Source organism: Melozone crissalis, unplaced genomic scaffold (assembly GCF_028551555.1).
Source record: "Melozone crissalis strain CALT ecotype California unplaced genomic scaffold, PUWL_Pcris_2 ptg000002l_1, whole genome shotgun sequence".
NCBI lineage: Eukaryota > Metazoa > Chordata > Aves > Passeriformes > Passerellidae > Melozone > Melozone crissalis.
The window spans coordinates 12,715,662-12,729,391 of NW_026535780.1; the positions used below are offsets into that span (position 1 = coordinate 12,715,662).

General features: G+C 44.2%; 1 protein-coding gene across 1 annotated transcript; it reads right to left on the reverse strand.

Annotated features, from left to right (window-relative positions):
• Positions 1 to 1,299: 1,299 nt before the first annotated feature.
• Positions 1,300 to 12,908, reverse strand: KCNV1 (potassium voltage-gated channel modifier subfamily V member 1). Its single transcript, XM_054275014.1, has 3 exons — positions 12,079 to 12,908; positions 9,814 to 10,340; positions 1,300 to 2,165 (listed from the first exon to the last, which is right to left on the reverse strand). Exons 1-3 carry the CDS (start codon positions 12,558 to 12,560, stop codon positions 1,654 to 1,656), a joined length of 1,521 nt encoding a protein of 506 aa, XP_054130989.1. The 5' UTR covers positions 12,561 to 12,908; the 3' UTR covers positions 1,300 to 1,653.
• Positions 12,909 to 13,730: the final 822 nt, after the last annotated feature.

Consider the following 13,730-nt stretch of genomic DNA (forward strand, 5'->3'; position numbering starts at 1 on the left):
GCAATAAACCACAAGTTCCACGACCTGGCTTGAGAGACCTCTTGTCTCCATCTGTCCCGACCGTGCAATCCCCCGTCACTCCTACAGACTGCCCCGTCCTACAAGTTTGCATCAAAGTGCCTTGAAAATCTTGGTTGCTGTATTATGTTTACACCATTATTTACAGGGAATAACAGATAACTCATATTTCAAAACAAGTATTATTCAATGTTTATTAAAATTGGGTGATTCCACCCATTCATATATGCTCAAATGCAGTTTAAGCCTTCGACATACATATATAGATAAAACTTAATAACACACAGTTAATAGATGTGTCTTTTCAGTATTTATATTGAACAAAAGAAATGTGAAATGTGAGAGGTTTGTGAATTTTTAAATTTAACTTACTAGCTGAGTTATATTCATTCTATGGGACTGTCATAGTCTAGATTAGTGAAATTATATTAAAGAAAAGCTTTATTTGCTAAGAGTGGTATTGGGCCACTGGAGAGGTGGGTGGTGAGAAATTAGACCAAAAATACCTTTGATTATTTTAGGTTTTTACCTTGATGACTACATAAAGTAAGCATTCAGTCCAAAAAGTGCTCATTTTTCCTTTGAAACAAAATATTTTAATGAAGCATTTTTCTAATAATGTATCAGTGACGATAACTAACTTTTAAAAATTCTGGTTCACTTGGAATACCTACAATTTTAATGGGAGACACTAGAGAAATCACTAGCTTGTTATCTTTTACAATTTCTGCTTTTCCTGTTGTCCTGCGGTGACTTTACTTGAGCACAAAAACCGCTTAACTACAAAAATAAGTTATGGGAATCAAAACACATAGAGAAGACATAGTTTAAACTAAGTTTGTAAATTATTTCTGTATTGCAAAGGCTGTATTAGCTCCTGGAACTTCTGAAGCAACTACAGATGGTTGTTTTTTATTATGGCAGTTATTTAATGACTGTTTCATACTTTGCTATAGATCTCTCATCTCCTTGACACTTCCATCTAATTCCTAATATCCGTTATGTATCTGGTAGCCCTTTGCTTCTCTGCAAACAAGGAAATTCCAAACCCACCCCCTCCTCCCTCCCCCCAACCCTCATGCTACCCCAGAATGACTTTTTTTCGTAGAAGATGGAGATAAGAAAGGGGATCAAGATTAAGCTAGTTATAGGTATGTCATCCTAAATTTAATCAATATTTCTCTTTCTTAGACTTCCCTTTTCAGTTTTCCTTAATGACTTTGACTTTTGTTCTTCAAGTGCAAATACAAAAACTAGATGTTTAAAATTCAAAACACTGTAGCAATTTTCACCAAGACTTTATTATGATACATTAGTAGGGATTTACATTAGACAAATGCTTGCATCATTGTTTTACTTTCATGGATCCCTTATTTCCTATCTCACCTACCATGATCCAGTCCTGAAAGCAGGTTTTAGAGTTCGTTGAGAGATTCCATGTTATGAATTCTGCCTTTTGTATACAACAGATATTTCAGTCTGTCCAAGTAAGTAAAACTCCACCTGGAAAAGCAAATACACTGTGTGGCAAATAATAAAAAAAGAGATATTTAATACTAAATTTCTGAAGTAGTCTATGTGCTACACAAGGTTAAATAACTTGAAAGCCAAAACCAAAAATCATCACACCCAAAGTCAAAACCAAAATTCATCTGCACCACTGCTCCTTGTACTTGCTCTCTCTCTGCTTTTTAACCGCAACATGTCCATGACACTGCGTGCGTATATGTCTCGCAAATTCACGTTGATATTTGAATCGCTGGATGAGTTCTTCATGAGTTTCTTTAAAGCTTCACGCTGCCGAAGAGCAGCTTCTTTTATCTTCAGAGTAAAATAACAGGCAGAAAAACGGTCATTTATTATAGCTATTGGCAAAGCCAAAACCAGTATTCCTGATAGTATACACATAAAGGCTACTACCTTACCAATGGTAGTGTCTGGTCTAATGTCACCATAACCAACTGTTGTCATGGAAGTTGTTGCCCACCACCAAGCACCAGGTACACTTGTGAAAGTTGTGCCTGGCACACCTTGTTCAACAAAGTACTCCACAGTGGAAAATATAGAGATTCCTACAGAGAGGAAAAGAAGCAGAAGGCCAACCTCCTCATAGCACTGAGCAATAGTCATCCCAAGGGACCGCAAGCCTGAAAGATAAGAAATGCTGTCAGTAGGTTGATTCATGTAGCTGTCATTATATCTTTGCAAAAAATTTCTTACTTAAAGGCTGACTGCTTTATATTTTCTTTGAATGCGGGTGACCATGTCTTGAAAATCACACATTCAGTAAGATTAGAGAAGACCTCCAAGGACATCGAATCCAACCTTTAACTCAAGACCATCTTGTTGACTAAACCATAGCACAAAGTGACACATCCAGTTGTTTCAAAACTTCCAGGACTGTGACTATATCGCCTCCCTGGGCAGCCCATTTCAAAGCTTAACCACCCTTTCCATGAAGAAATTCTTGATGTCCAACCTGAACCTCTCCAGTACAGCCTGAGGCTGTTTTTTCTTGTTGCTTGATGCCTGGGAGGAGAGGCTGACCACACCTAGCTACACCCTCCTTTCAGGTAGGAGGCAGAGAGCAATAAGGTTCCCCCTGAGCCTCCTTTTCTCCAGGCTGAACAACCCCAGCTCCCTCAGCCACTCCTCATATGATTTACTCTCTCGATCCTCACCAGTTTCATTGCCCTTCTCTGGACGTACTCCAGCACCTCCATGTCTTTCTTGTAGTGAGGGGTACAGAAGTGGATACAGGATTTGAGGCTTCCCAGTGCTGAGCACTGAGTGATAAATAATTCCCTAGTCCATCTGGCCACACTACCCAGGCCATGATGCCTGGGCCCTTGTGGACACTTGGGCACAGCTGGCTCATCACACCCAGATCCTTCTCAGACACTCTTCCCTCAGCCTGCTGCACTGCAACAGGGGCTGTTGTGATGCAAGTGCAGAACCCAGCACATCAACTCCTCCACCCAACTTAGTGTTGTCTACAAACTGACCTGAATCCCTCATTCAGATAATCAATAAAGATATTACACTTGTCTCAATACTGAGCCTTGGGGACTCCACTAGTCACTGGCCACCACCTGGATGTGGCACCATACACTAACACTCCCTGGGGCAAGTCCTCCAGCCAGTTTTTACCCCAGCAAAGAGAGCATCTGTTCAGGCCATGGGCCTCCAGTTTCTCCAGTAGAATGCTGTGGGAGACAGTGTCAAAGATTTTATTGCCATCCAGGTAGGCAACACTCATAACCTTTCCCTCATCCACTAGGCAGACGATGAAGTCATAAAAGATCAGGATGATCAAGCCTTGGCTCAATTGTCCTTTCCTAAGCCCAGAGCTGGGCCTGATCCCCTGGTTGTCCTGTACATGCCATGTGATCACACTCAGGATAATCTGCTCCATAATCTTCCCCAGCACCAAGATGAGGGCTGTAGTTCCCTGGATTCTCCTTCTGACCCTTCTTGTTGGTGGGCATTACATTTGCTAGCTTCCAGCTACCTAGGACCTCCCTGGTCAATGAAGGCATGGCCAGCATGGTGACAAGCTTTCCTGCCAGCTCCCTCATCACCCTAGGATGAATCCCATGTGGCCCCATAGACCTGTGAGTGTCTAAGTGGCACAGCAGGTCACTAACTACATCCTCTTGGATTGCAGGGGTCTATTCTGCTTCCCATCCCTGTCTACCAGCTCAGGGGGCTGGCTGCCATGAGGATATCCACTCTCTCTGTTAAACAATGAGGCAAGGAAGATATTAAGTACCCCAGCCTTCTCCTCATCCTTGGTGATAATATTATCCCCCTTCCACAACCAATAAAGGACAGAGATTTTCCTTGGCCCTCCTTTTGTTGGTAATGTATTTATAAACCCACTTTTTATTACCTTTCACATTGGTGGCCAGATTGAGTTCTAGCTGAGCTTTTGCTTTTCTGATTTTCTCTCTACATGACCTAATGAAATTCCTGTACTCTTCCCAAGTTCCTCTCCTTCTTCCAAAAGTTATCAACTCTCTTATCTTCTCTGAATTCTGGCAGAAACTCCCTGTTCATCCAGGCTGCTCTTCTTCCTCCTTGGCTTGCCCTAAGGCACATAGGTACTGCTTGCTCCTGAGCCTTTAAGACTTCTTTCTAAAAGTATGTCCAGCCATTCTGGAGCCCTCTCTTTTAAGGTCTGTTTCCCAAGGGACTCTCTGAACCAGTGTCCTGAACAGGCCAAGTCCTGTCTGCTGGAAATCCATGTGAGAGGTTTTGTTGACCTCTTTCTCACTTCATCATGAATTGAAAACACTCTTATTTCATGGTCACCATGCTCATAATGGCCTCTGACCAGCACATCTCTCTGCTGGTCTGATGAGGCACTGACCCTGGTAGGCTAAAAGAGGTGCTGCTCTAAGCAGAAGCTGAGAAAAAGTGATTTACAGAAATAGATCACAGTGTTAGAGACTGAACACCTGACATCATTCGTATTTTCTTAATACAGACCATAAGAATTCTTATTACTTATCATCTGAACTATACACACATATGATTTAGACAAACTAAACTATCTTGATTTATGAATTGGCTATAAGAGAAGATCTAGCACCAGTCTAAACTACTTAAAAACACACTAAAAACACCTGCTTTATATTTGGAGACTAAATGTGCCAAGCCTCTGTTTTCCAGCCAATGTCATATTTTTCTCTTGTATCTAGGATCCCTTAGTTACCAACTTTGGGTTGCTGAGTGAGTACTGAGACCCCAGTTAAGTCCACTCAACTTTTTCTTTGAGGACTGTTTTCAATCCTTCTGTAATTGTCACAGACTCTCTTTGACCCTTCTTCCTTCTGCCCAAGCTACCTTGCACTGTAGACATCAAAACTAAAAGGTTTTCCAGTAACAGCTGCACTTGTGCCAAACTCAAGGTAGCAAAGCAAGCAGCAAAGCATATCCTCTCAATGCAAGCATGAATCCTGTTAATTGACTATGTTCTGCATCAGTCCTTTTGCCCATGAGCTTGTGACCACTCTCCATAACCCCCTATATTCCTGTTAGAGCCACTGCTTCAAGGCTAGACTGCTCCACAAAAGCGAGCAGGAAAGTAAATCCAAAAATAGTGCAATGGATAAATACTGCATACACAAAGAAAGAAGGAAGATAACAGGGTACCAATTCAGCTGAGACACATAGGAGACTTAAATTATCTTTTGAATTACTTTGGATTAGTTTTTAATGCTGTTCTTTAAAAAATGTGAGATGCTTCTCTAATAAATGAGAAAAACATAATGCTTATGAATTACCCTTCATAGGTACATTTCTCACTAAACCGGTGTTTGCAAAACAGCTTACTGAGGCTCTGCCTCTGCTTGCAGACTTCATGTGCTCGTTAGTGTTATAGGCAATTTGATTGTTTGACAGTCTCAAACTACAAGATGTTAACATTTCTTGCTTTTGGCTTTCTTTTCCCCTGAAGGTTTAATGGATTTCAGAAGTTTTATGTACAGCAAACACTGGAATTACACAGTAGAGTTTGGAGGCAATGTTGGAGTTTTCTTCCAATGCTGTCTGCTACAAACTCCAGTAAAGAACTTACCCATACTGAGACCTTACATTACTATAAATATGATCTGTACAATGTTTATTAAAATGATATAGATTAAATCTTTAACACAAAGGGAATAAGATATAACACTGCAATCTTTTCTCTGTAAATATGACTGCCTTCATATTTTGGAAACACTAATATAAGCAGAGCAAAAGCTCTGTGAGATAATTGCAAGAACTCAGATCAAATTCTCATTTCCAAGGAACTCTATGAGCCCTTGCCCTGTAAAACTTCCTACCGAACGAGGCAGAAGAGTAAGTCCTTTCAGGTGAGCTAGGAAGAAGGTACAATTTAAAATTACCCCTGTAGGACTTCTTTTCAAAGCATAAATGAATACTATAAAAGCCAGAGCTTGTACCTTATGATAAATCTTGATAGTATTGTAGCTAAAATAAAAAGCAAATATTTCACATAAAATAGATTAAAATAAGGAGGAAAAGAACAGTAACTATTAAATCTTTGTATCACAATGATGACACTGATGACAATCACTAGCCATTTCCTATGGCTAGTTATTCTAACTGTTCAGGGTCTGATTTTTTCTTTTTATTATTTTTAGTTCTAGTGTACTCATCTAAAATTAAGATATAATTATTCATGTCTTTAAATGAAGTCAGGAAACATTACTAGGCAAATCCATGAATCAGAGAAGTTACTGGACTCTACAACTCATCCTAAAGGGAATCAGTTGGTGCAATGACATGTATAAAGCATACTACTATATTACTTTGTACCTTTTAAAAATGTCTCTGAGTCCTGGCACATGGCCAAACTAGGGCTGTCCCAGCACAGACACCTCAGCAAGTCTTACAGCTTCTCATGAGAACTCCTTGCCAGGAGCTGTGACAGCTTGGTTACTCATGCTTGGAAGGTGCTAAGGTGCTTTAACAGAGTTGGTGTGAGGCTGGCAAGCAGCCCCAGCTCTGGTAAGAGGAAGAGGAAGCATTTCTGCCATGCAGGTCAAGTTCTATCTCTTTTTGTCCAAAGTGACTTGGCAATACAAGCTGATAATCAGAAGCTTCAGTTTACACAGCGCTTAAACAACTGTAAAGTTTTAACACAGAAAGTGTTGAAGTTTCAACTTTACATGACTCTAGAGGCACAACAGCCTTAAATATGCTATGGTCTTCTCTCAAAGACATGCTCATTGCCTTTGCAAGTAAGATGCTCATACCCTACTTCTCCTCAAGAAGTCCCTCTGTATGTGCTTCCCAGAGGAGACCAGCAAGGTCCCTGAAAACATGGTCCTGGAGCAAGGCAACAGCTGAGGAGCATCTGAGAACATGACAAATGCAGCTTCAGTTCTCTTCTATTCTTGAAGTTACTAAAATACATAAGTTTGCTATACCAGAGGAGTTGTCTTGCCCTCTAGCCACACATTTTATGGACAGAGGTACTACTGATTTCTCAGTGGTTCCTTGATGAAGTAGGATGTAGTAGTACTTAGCATAAGTAGCTGCACACTCACACCAGTCTAGCCTGAGTGTTTTTAAGATCACATCCCTCAAGTGAGCTGGCTTCAGCTTCCAAAGGGGCAGAAATTACTTTTTTCATTTCTTATTTTCATTCTTGTTCTTGTCCCACAGAAAGGGTTAAGTTGATATTTCTTGAAAGTGAAGAACAGAACTGATGTTTTTTCGCCTCACTCATTCCTGCCCCTGACAGCAGGGCCAGGCTGCTGTTGTGATCCCAGCTTTGCTGTGGCTCCACAAAGTACCACAGAGATGTTTTCCTTGTGGCTGTGAACACCCCTCCTTGGTGAAAGAGAAGCTGCTGGCTTCGGACACAAATCTTCTGCTCTTGTATTCATCTTGCCACATGAAACAACTGAGCAGTACCTGAAGCTTTGTCAGGTCTGTGACAGTAGGAGTTGGAGAGAAGCCTCACTGGAAGGCACCTGTCAGATCCAAGGCAAGAGAGCAAGAAGAGCTTCGAGAGTTGCCCTGAACACTGAGGTTTATCAGTACTGCCTAGGGATGTGCAAGGAAAATGGTCTCTATGCATGATAAATATGGGGCTCATCTTGTATTAGGAGCTCTGGTAAAGGATGTATTTAGAAGCACATTAACACACTTTTTTGGACAGGAGATCAAAACAGTGAGTTTCTACATTTAAGTCATACAGATTGGCTTTAACACTCTGGAACTAAGCAGGCAGCAACTGACCTACCAAAGAAGCAACACAATGATGGTAACACTGCTCCAAGCGGCTTAAATTGATACATGTGTTGCTTCTTGTACCTTGAAATTTTGATTCCAGTAAAAAGAAGACAGCACACCTCCAGATCACAATACTATATTTTTATGAAATTAATTCACTTTTACCTGACATGGTACTATTAAATTCAATATCACTCAATATTGTGATGTAAACTGTGGTAAATATGGAATAATTAATTTAAGAATATATAAACCTAAGTGTTTAGACCACCCTTGAAAGTATGTCTGCCTGAAGTTAGCAGTTATACAAATATCTGAAACATCTGATTTCGAGCTGATAGAGCCACAGAACTGAGTGACAGGATGAACACATTCACTCTGTAAGAGTAAATTGCATTTAACTGGAAACTTAACTTGAATTAACGTACTTTTGTACGACCATTTTGTTAGTCAGCACAAAAGTGCCCTGAAGAGATAAAATATTTTTCTTATTTTCTAAACACAGTTAGAGAGGACGGCATTCACATTACAACTACCATCAAAAGTGGGTAAAAGAATTGCAAAAAACCTCTACCAAACCCTGCAAAACTTGTAATGAAGCAAAATTGCCCGACTGAATCATTACAAACTTTCTCTCAATTGCTTTCTAAGGGACTGTTATGCATCAGTATAGGCACTAGATTATTCTAGTGCAGAGAGTCAAATTAAGATATTTCCCAAACCACTATGACTATGCTTATGAGTAGTATCAAAGCTACTCCCTGCCACTGGCAGGAAGGTTTGCTACCTTTAAGTGGTAACAAAAATAAGACACATTCTGCTGCTGTGAGCACACTGTAACTCCTGCAGAATTTGGGCCAGTTTACAGAGAGGGCTCTCCAAAAATATGGACAGGCATCAAACCATTCCTGCTTCATGGCTGGAAATTCCGAAAAGGCACATTGGGTGCTTTTCAAGAACGGTCATCACTGTCTTCAGAACAGCTAATATTGCAGGACAGAGATCATGATTTACTATTAGGATTTAATTTTTCAAAGCTACTAGTGTTGGCTGAACATTTCTTCTGTAAAATTCAGCACCATATTCTCCACTGATTTAGGTGGGTACATAACCAAATCATTTTGAAAATGCCAAGACAGTTTTTATTCTTTCATATAGCCGGGCATGCACATGCCACAAAGAAGTAATAAAATCAGGGGAAATGCAAGAGGAAATTCAACACTTCCTAATGCTTTCCAGTTTTCTCAGATAAATTCCCACTGGAAAGTGTTAACTTTTATGCCTTCCTTTCACCAGAGAGAGCAAACAAGATGGCTCACAGAAATGCATTTCACCTTACACCCACCCCTGCTTGCTGTTCATTCACCTGTCAGGAGTGCCAGGGCACTAAGGGCCCCAGACCAGCTGGTGAATGCTGGCTGAACCTGGCACTGCTGCTCTGCCCTGCACCCAGCTCCCCCCGCCTAAGCAGCCCCTGATGGGCTCCTCATACCACTGGAATACCAGTGGGTTCCATGGGGCCAGAGAGCCCCTCAACACATCACCTCCAAAGGTTTTAAACAGTTTTCTTGAAAATTCTTCACTGTGGTCGTTTTCAGGACCTATGACATGGACAAAATCATGATGTCATTCTTTACACATGCTTTGAAACAAACAAAATTGCGACAGCTGTCATTAGTGGGCCTTGGAACATACAAAAATCTGGGCTGATGATCTCTGCTTCTTCCCTAATAAAACCAACAGATATCTATTTTTTAAAATTTATCACACTATGAATGACTGGTGGATGATTTACAGCATGCAACACTGAGGTCTGTTTATGTAAATGTTCAATGCAAACAATATACAATGCTTTATGAAGAACTAAAATTTTTTGGAGAAGGCCCTTATCACTCAATTACAATGTTCAGAAGTAAGACCTTCAAAAGCCATTACTGCTAACAGATTGTGTAATGCAATGCACACACAAAATGGAGGACTGTGCCCAGGACAACTATTGCAGGCAGTGAAATTGAGAAGCATCACAGCCATGGCCAAATATACCTGTTGAATGTCTTCCCAGCTTCAGCATCCGCAGGGCTCTGAGAAGTCTCAGCACTTGGACAATGCGCCCCACGTTCTCCAGTTCCTGGGAGCTCTCACCACCACACAGGCTCTCTACCAGCAGGGTGATGTAGAAAGGCAGAATAGCAAGGAGGTCTATGATGTTTGCCACACTCCTCAGGAAGCGGCACCTATCTCGGGCACACAGGAGCCTCAGGACAAACTCCGCTGTGAACCATGCAATGCACAGGTACTCTAGGGCATCCAGCAGGGCTGGGGCCAGCCAGCTGAGCTCTACTGAAATCAAGGCCATGTTGGCAATTGACACAACAACAAAAACCATGGACAAGGTGCCAAACGTCCTGGCTGCTGCAGAGGAGCCAGGCTTTTCCAAAAGTTCCCAAAGTTTCTGTCTGACATTGGGACAGAGGCTACCAGAAAAGTCCTCTTCTTCATCTTGGGCATCCAGTTCTTCTGCATCTTTCTTGATGTCTAAAGCTTCACTCAGCTCCTTCCTCCTGAAGTACCTGCCCAGGAACACCCCACAAGAGATTTTGAATACCAATAGGCAGATGCTTGTCTTATCATTTACTATGCAAGTCAGAAGAATACACATTAAAATTTACCTTATGTGAGCTCAGAAAACCTTAATATCAAGCATATGGCTTTTATTGTTGAGCCCCTGCAGCATGTTTCTGCTGACTGATATACTTCTATTACCCCATTTCACATCAGTGACACATTCTATATGCAGAATAATTTTACTGAGAGCGATTTATTTACATGGATCATGTTGACCACAGTAGATCTGCGGCACGACTGACATGAGTTCTTAGAAGCAATCCTGGCACAACCAGATCCTCTGTTTTTAAATAGTTCTCAATTTGTTTAATTGTATGCCATTTTTATTTTTATTACACTGTGTACTTTTCAATAGTAAAACTGAAGGCATAATTAAAGCTACACAGTTCATGGGTGAACTTCTGAGCAATACACACTAAGATGACAAGGTATCTTTCTTTAGATATACGGGCTCTCACACAAAGTGGGCAAACATTGGTACTGAGTAAAACTTATAGACTGTAAATACATACTGTGTTTTGTCAGAGTAAGAGTATATTTAAAGTGGATTTTTGTCAAACATAAAGACTGAAAGTACACTAAAAAAATATTTTTCATTCATATCTTTCTTTTTGACTGCTGCCAAGTTCAAGCCTTAGACAAAGGTGTTGTACAATTTTGTCTTCAATACAGTTTGTCCTGCATATGTCAAAAAGGTCTGTAGCTCTGTGTATCACTAAAGTAGTAGGAGCATTCAGTTACACCTACCAGAAAAGGAAGAAAGGTATGAAAACTAGGCTCCAATCTTCTCAGCTGAAGAACTAAACCATACTAGGGTAGGATACCTCTAATATCTTTCTGGAATGGTATTACTTCTTTCTAATAATTTTGACATAACTGCTATAGCTAAATAGCAGTTACCCTCTTTAGAAAATTCATTTCTTCAATACTAAAAAACCAAAACCAGTAACATTGAATATGGTGGGAAATTAACTGCAAATAGAATTAACAGAAACATCCTGGGGGTGGTTCAGTCAAAGCCCACCTCGTTCCCAAAGTGCCTGGTATAATTTGTCTCCAGCGAGCCATGTTCCCGCTGTTGCTGCCCCCTCCCTGTAAGCTGCTACATCCACGTGCGATGCTTCCTTTCAAGGCTCCTCCTGGAGCCATGCCACCCACACTCAGCCTGGCAGGTGACCAGCCCCCCTTCTGCCTCTCCAGCTTGGATTTGGAAATCCCTCAAAATTAAAGTGCAGGTGGGCAGGATCCAAACCCTCCCAGCATTGTGTCTGACTCCACATCCAATCCCTCTATAATAACCTTAAACTGAATGATTGAAGGGGCATCTCTCCTTTCGCAACCCTTTTCATCTCTGGCATTGTCCTTTTCAACATTTTGAGCTTCCAGGGCCAGTTTGAAGGCACTACAGGACATCCCAGACCCTGTTCCTGTTACTGTCTCACTATCTTGACCTCCCCAGCAACCTTTCCCACAGCAAGGGGTAACTGTGACCTCACCCAACACATCTCCCATTTCTGACACCCATCCACTGCACTCGGGGCTCAACTCACACAACTCTTCCTGCTACCTCACCTATCCCCACTGCTGGATCTCTCATCTGAGGGTCGCTGAATGCAAATCGATGTGGAACTCATCTAGCCCACAATCCACAAGATGAGGAAGCCTCATCTTCCCACAACTCACCGGTCTCTGCAGCAGGAATCAATGCTGAGCTCATCCAAACCCCAGTACTGGATCTCTTGCAGGAAAGAGAGTGCACACAGCTGCTCCATCACATGCAGCCTCCCTGTCTGGTAGTAATTCAGGATGTAGTGAAACGCCTGTGAGCTCCGGTCAAAGAAATACTCATTCTCCACAAGGTTGGCATCGTCACAAAGCTCAAGGAGGCCAGAAGCCACGTCCCGGGCAGCAGAGACCACTACTGCCAGTTTGCCAAGACGGGTGTCAGGGTAGCAAGACAAAGTTTGCTGGGACATCACAAAGCGGCTGCCTCCTACATTGATAGTAAAGCAGTCCAGAGAGGGAATGACCTTCTGGAGCAGGGGCCCCTGCTCTTCCTCACTAGAGAAAACACTGGACTCCAGCGAACCCAGGGATGTGCTACTCCCCGGTTCCTCCAAGGATGCTTGGGAAGAAAGAGACATGCAGCAGGGAGGCGACTTCATCCTGTAGCTGCCAACAGCAGCCCACACTCTCCAGGATCAAAATCACAACACGGCTGCAGAGAAGGCTGCCCCGCCAGGCTCGGAATGTTGCCTCTGGCCACCGTCCCAGGGACACGGCGCCGTCCCCGCCGCCTCGGGCGGTGCCTGGAGCTGGGCGGAGGTCAGGCGGCGCTGCTCAGCCCAGCGCCGCCCGCACTCGCGAGGATGCCGGAGGAGCCGCGGTACCTGAGGCGGCGTCACCTCGTGCTGTCCGCGCCGGCACCGTCCGCCCGCGACGGCCCCTCCGCTTCAGCGCTCATCGCCAGCCGCTGGGTCGGGGCAGGGGAATCCCGCCGGCAGGGCACGGCACGGAACGCCGGCTTCAGCGGCCACTCCGGGCAGCGCCCCGACAGTAGCCCGCTGGCCAGCCCGTCCCCTCCCGCCCCGCGCTCGCACTTGGGCCGGGGCTGCTGCGGCCGGAGCGAGCCCCGCGCCGGGGCAGCCGCCGCCAACAGAGCGCCTGGGCAGGGCTGCCGCCCCCGGCCCGCCCGGCCGCTCCCCGCCCCCGGCCCGCCTCACCTGCCCGCCGCCCGGCTGAGCCGCCCCCGGCCGGCTGCCTCCGCTCGCTCCCCGGCTCCAGAGCTGCGGACAGCGCCAGCGCCTCTCCATGGCGGGGCCTGTGCTGAGGGGGCAGGCGGCAGCGGGGGCCGCGGGCTGGGCCGGGCGGGGCCGCGGGGCCGAGCCCGCCCCGCCCGGAGCCGCGGGCCCGGAGCCGCAGGTGCGGTGGCCGTGCCGTGTGTCCCGACCCGGGGCTGCCTCCGCGACAGCCCAGAGCTTGCAAACTTCCCCGAGGCAGCTGGCAGGGCGGTTCGCAAGCCGGCCCTCCGCGGGGTGTGTAACCCCACACGTGTCGCTAAGCAGGGAACGTGTCCTCGCTCAGACTGCTCCCTCGGCTCAAGCCTGAAGTCACTCGCGTAAAGTCACTTTAAATCGATGGGCGTGAGAGAGCCTGTTTTAATCGAGCTGCACTTAGCCTGTTTTCAATAATACTCTGGAGTATCTTCGTTACCTGTGCTGACTTTGTAGGTCCTCAGTTCAACAATGCAAAAATTTTGTTCACCCTCCTCATTATATTTCCCTTTCGCCTGTGAAGCAGTTATTTCTAACAAGTACTTGCTTTGGAAATTCGTG

Bases quoted from the DNA above. Each gene is read 5' to 3' on its own strand.
- KCNV1 (XM_054275014.1), bottom strand. From the start codon at position 12,560: ATGAAGTCGCCTCCCTGCTGCATGTCTCTTTCTTCCCAAGCATCCTTG. The intron at 10,341-12,078 runs GTGAGTTGTGGG...GTTCCTGGGCAG, and splicing joins GATTCCTGCTGCAGAGACCG to GTACTTCAGGAGGAAGGAGC. The intron at 2,166-9,813 runs GTATATTTGGCC...CTTATCTTTCAG, and splicing joins GCTGGGAAGACATTCAACAG to GCTTGCGGTCCCTTGGGATG.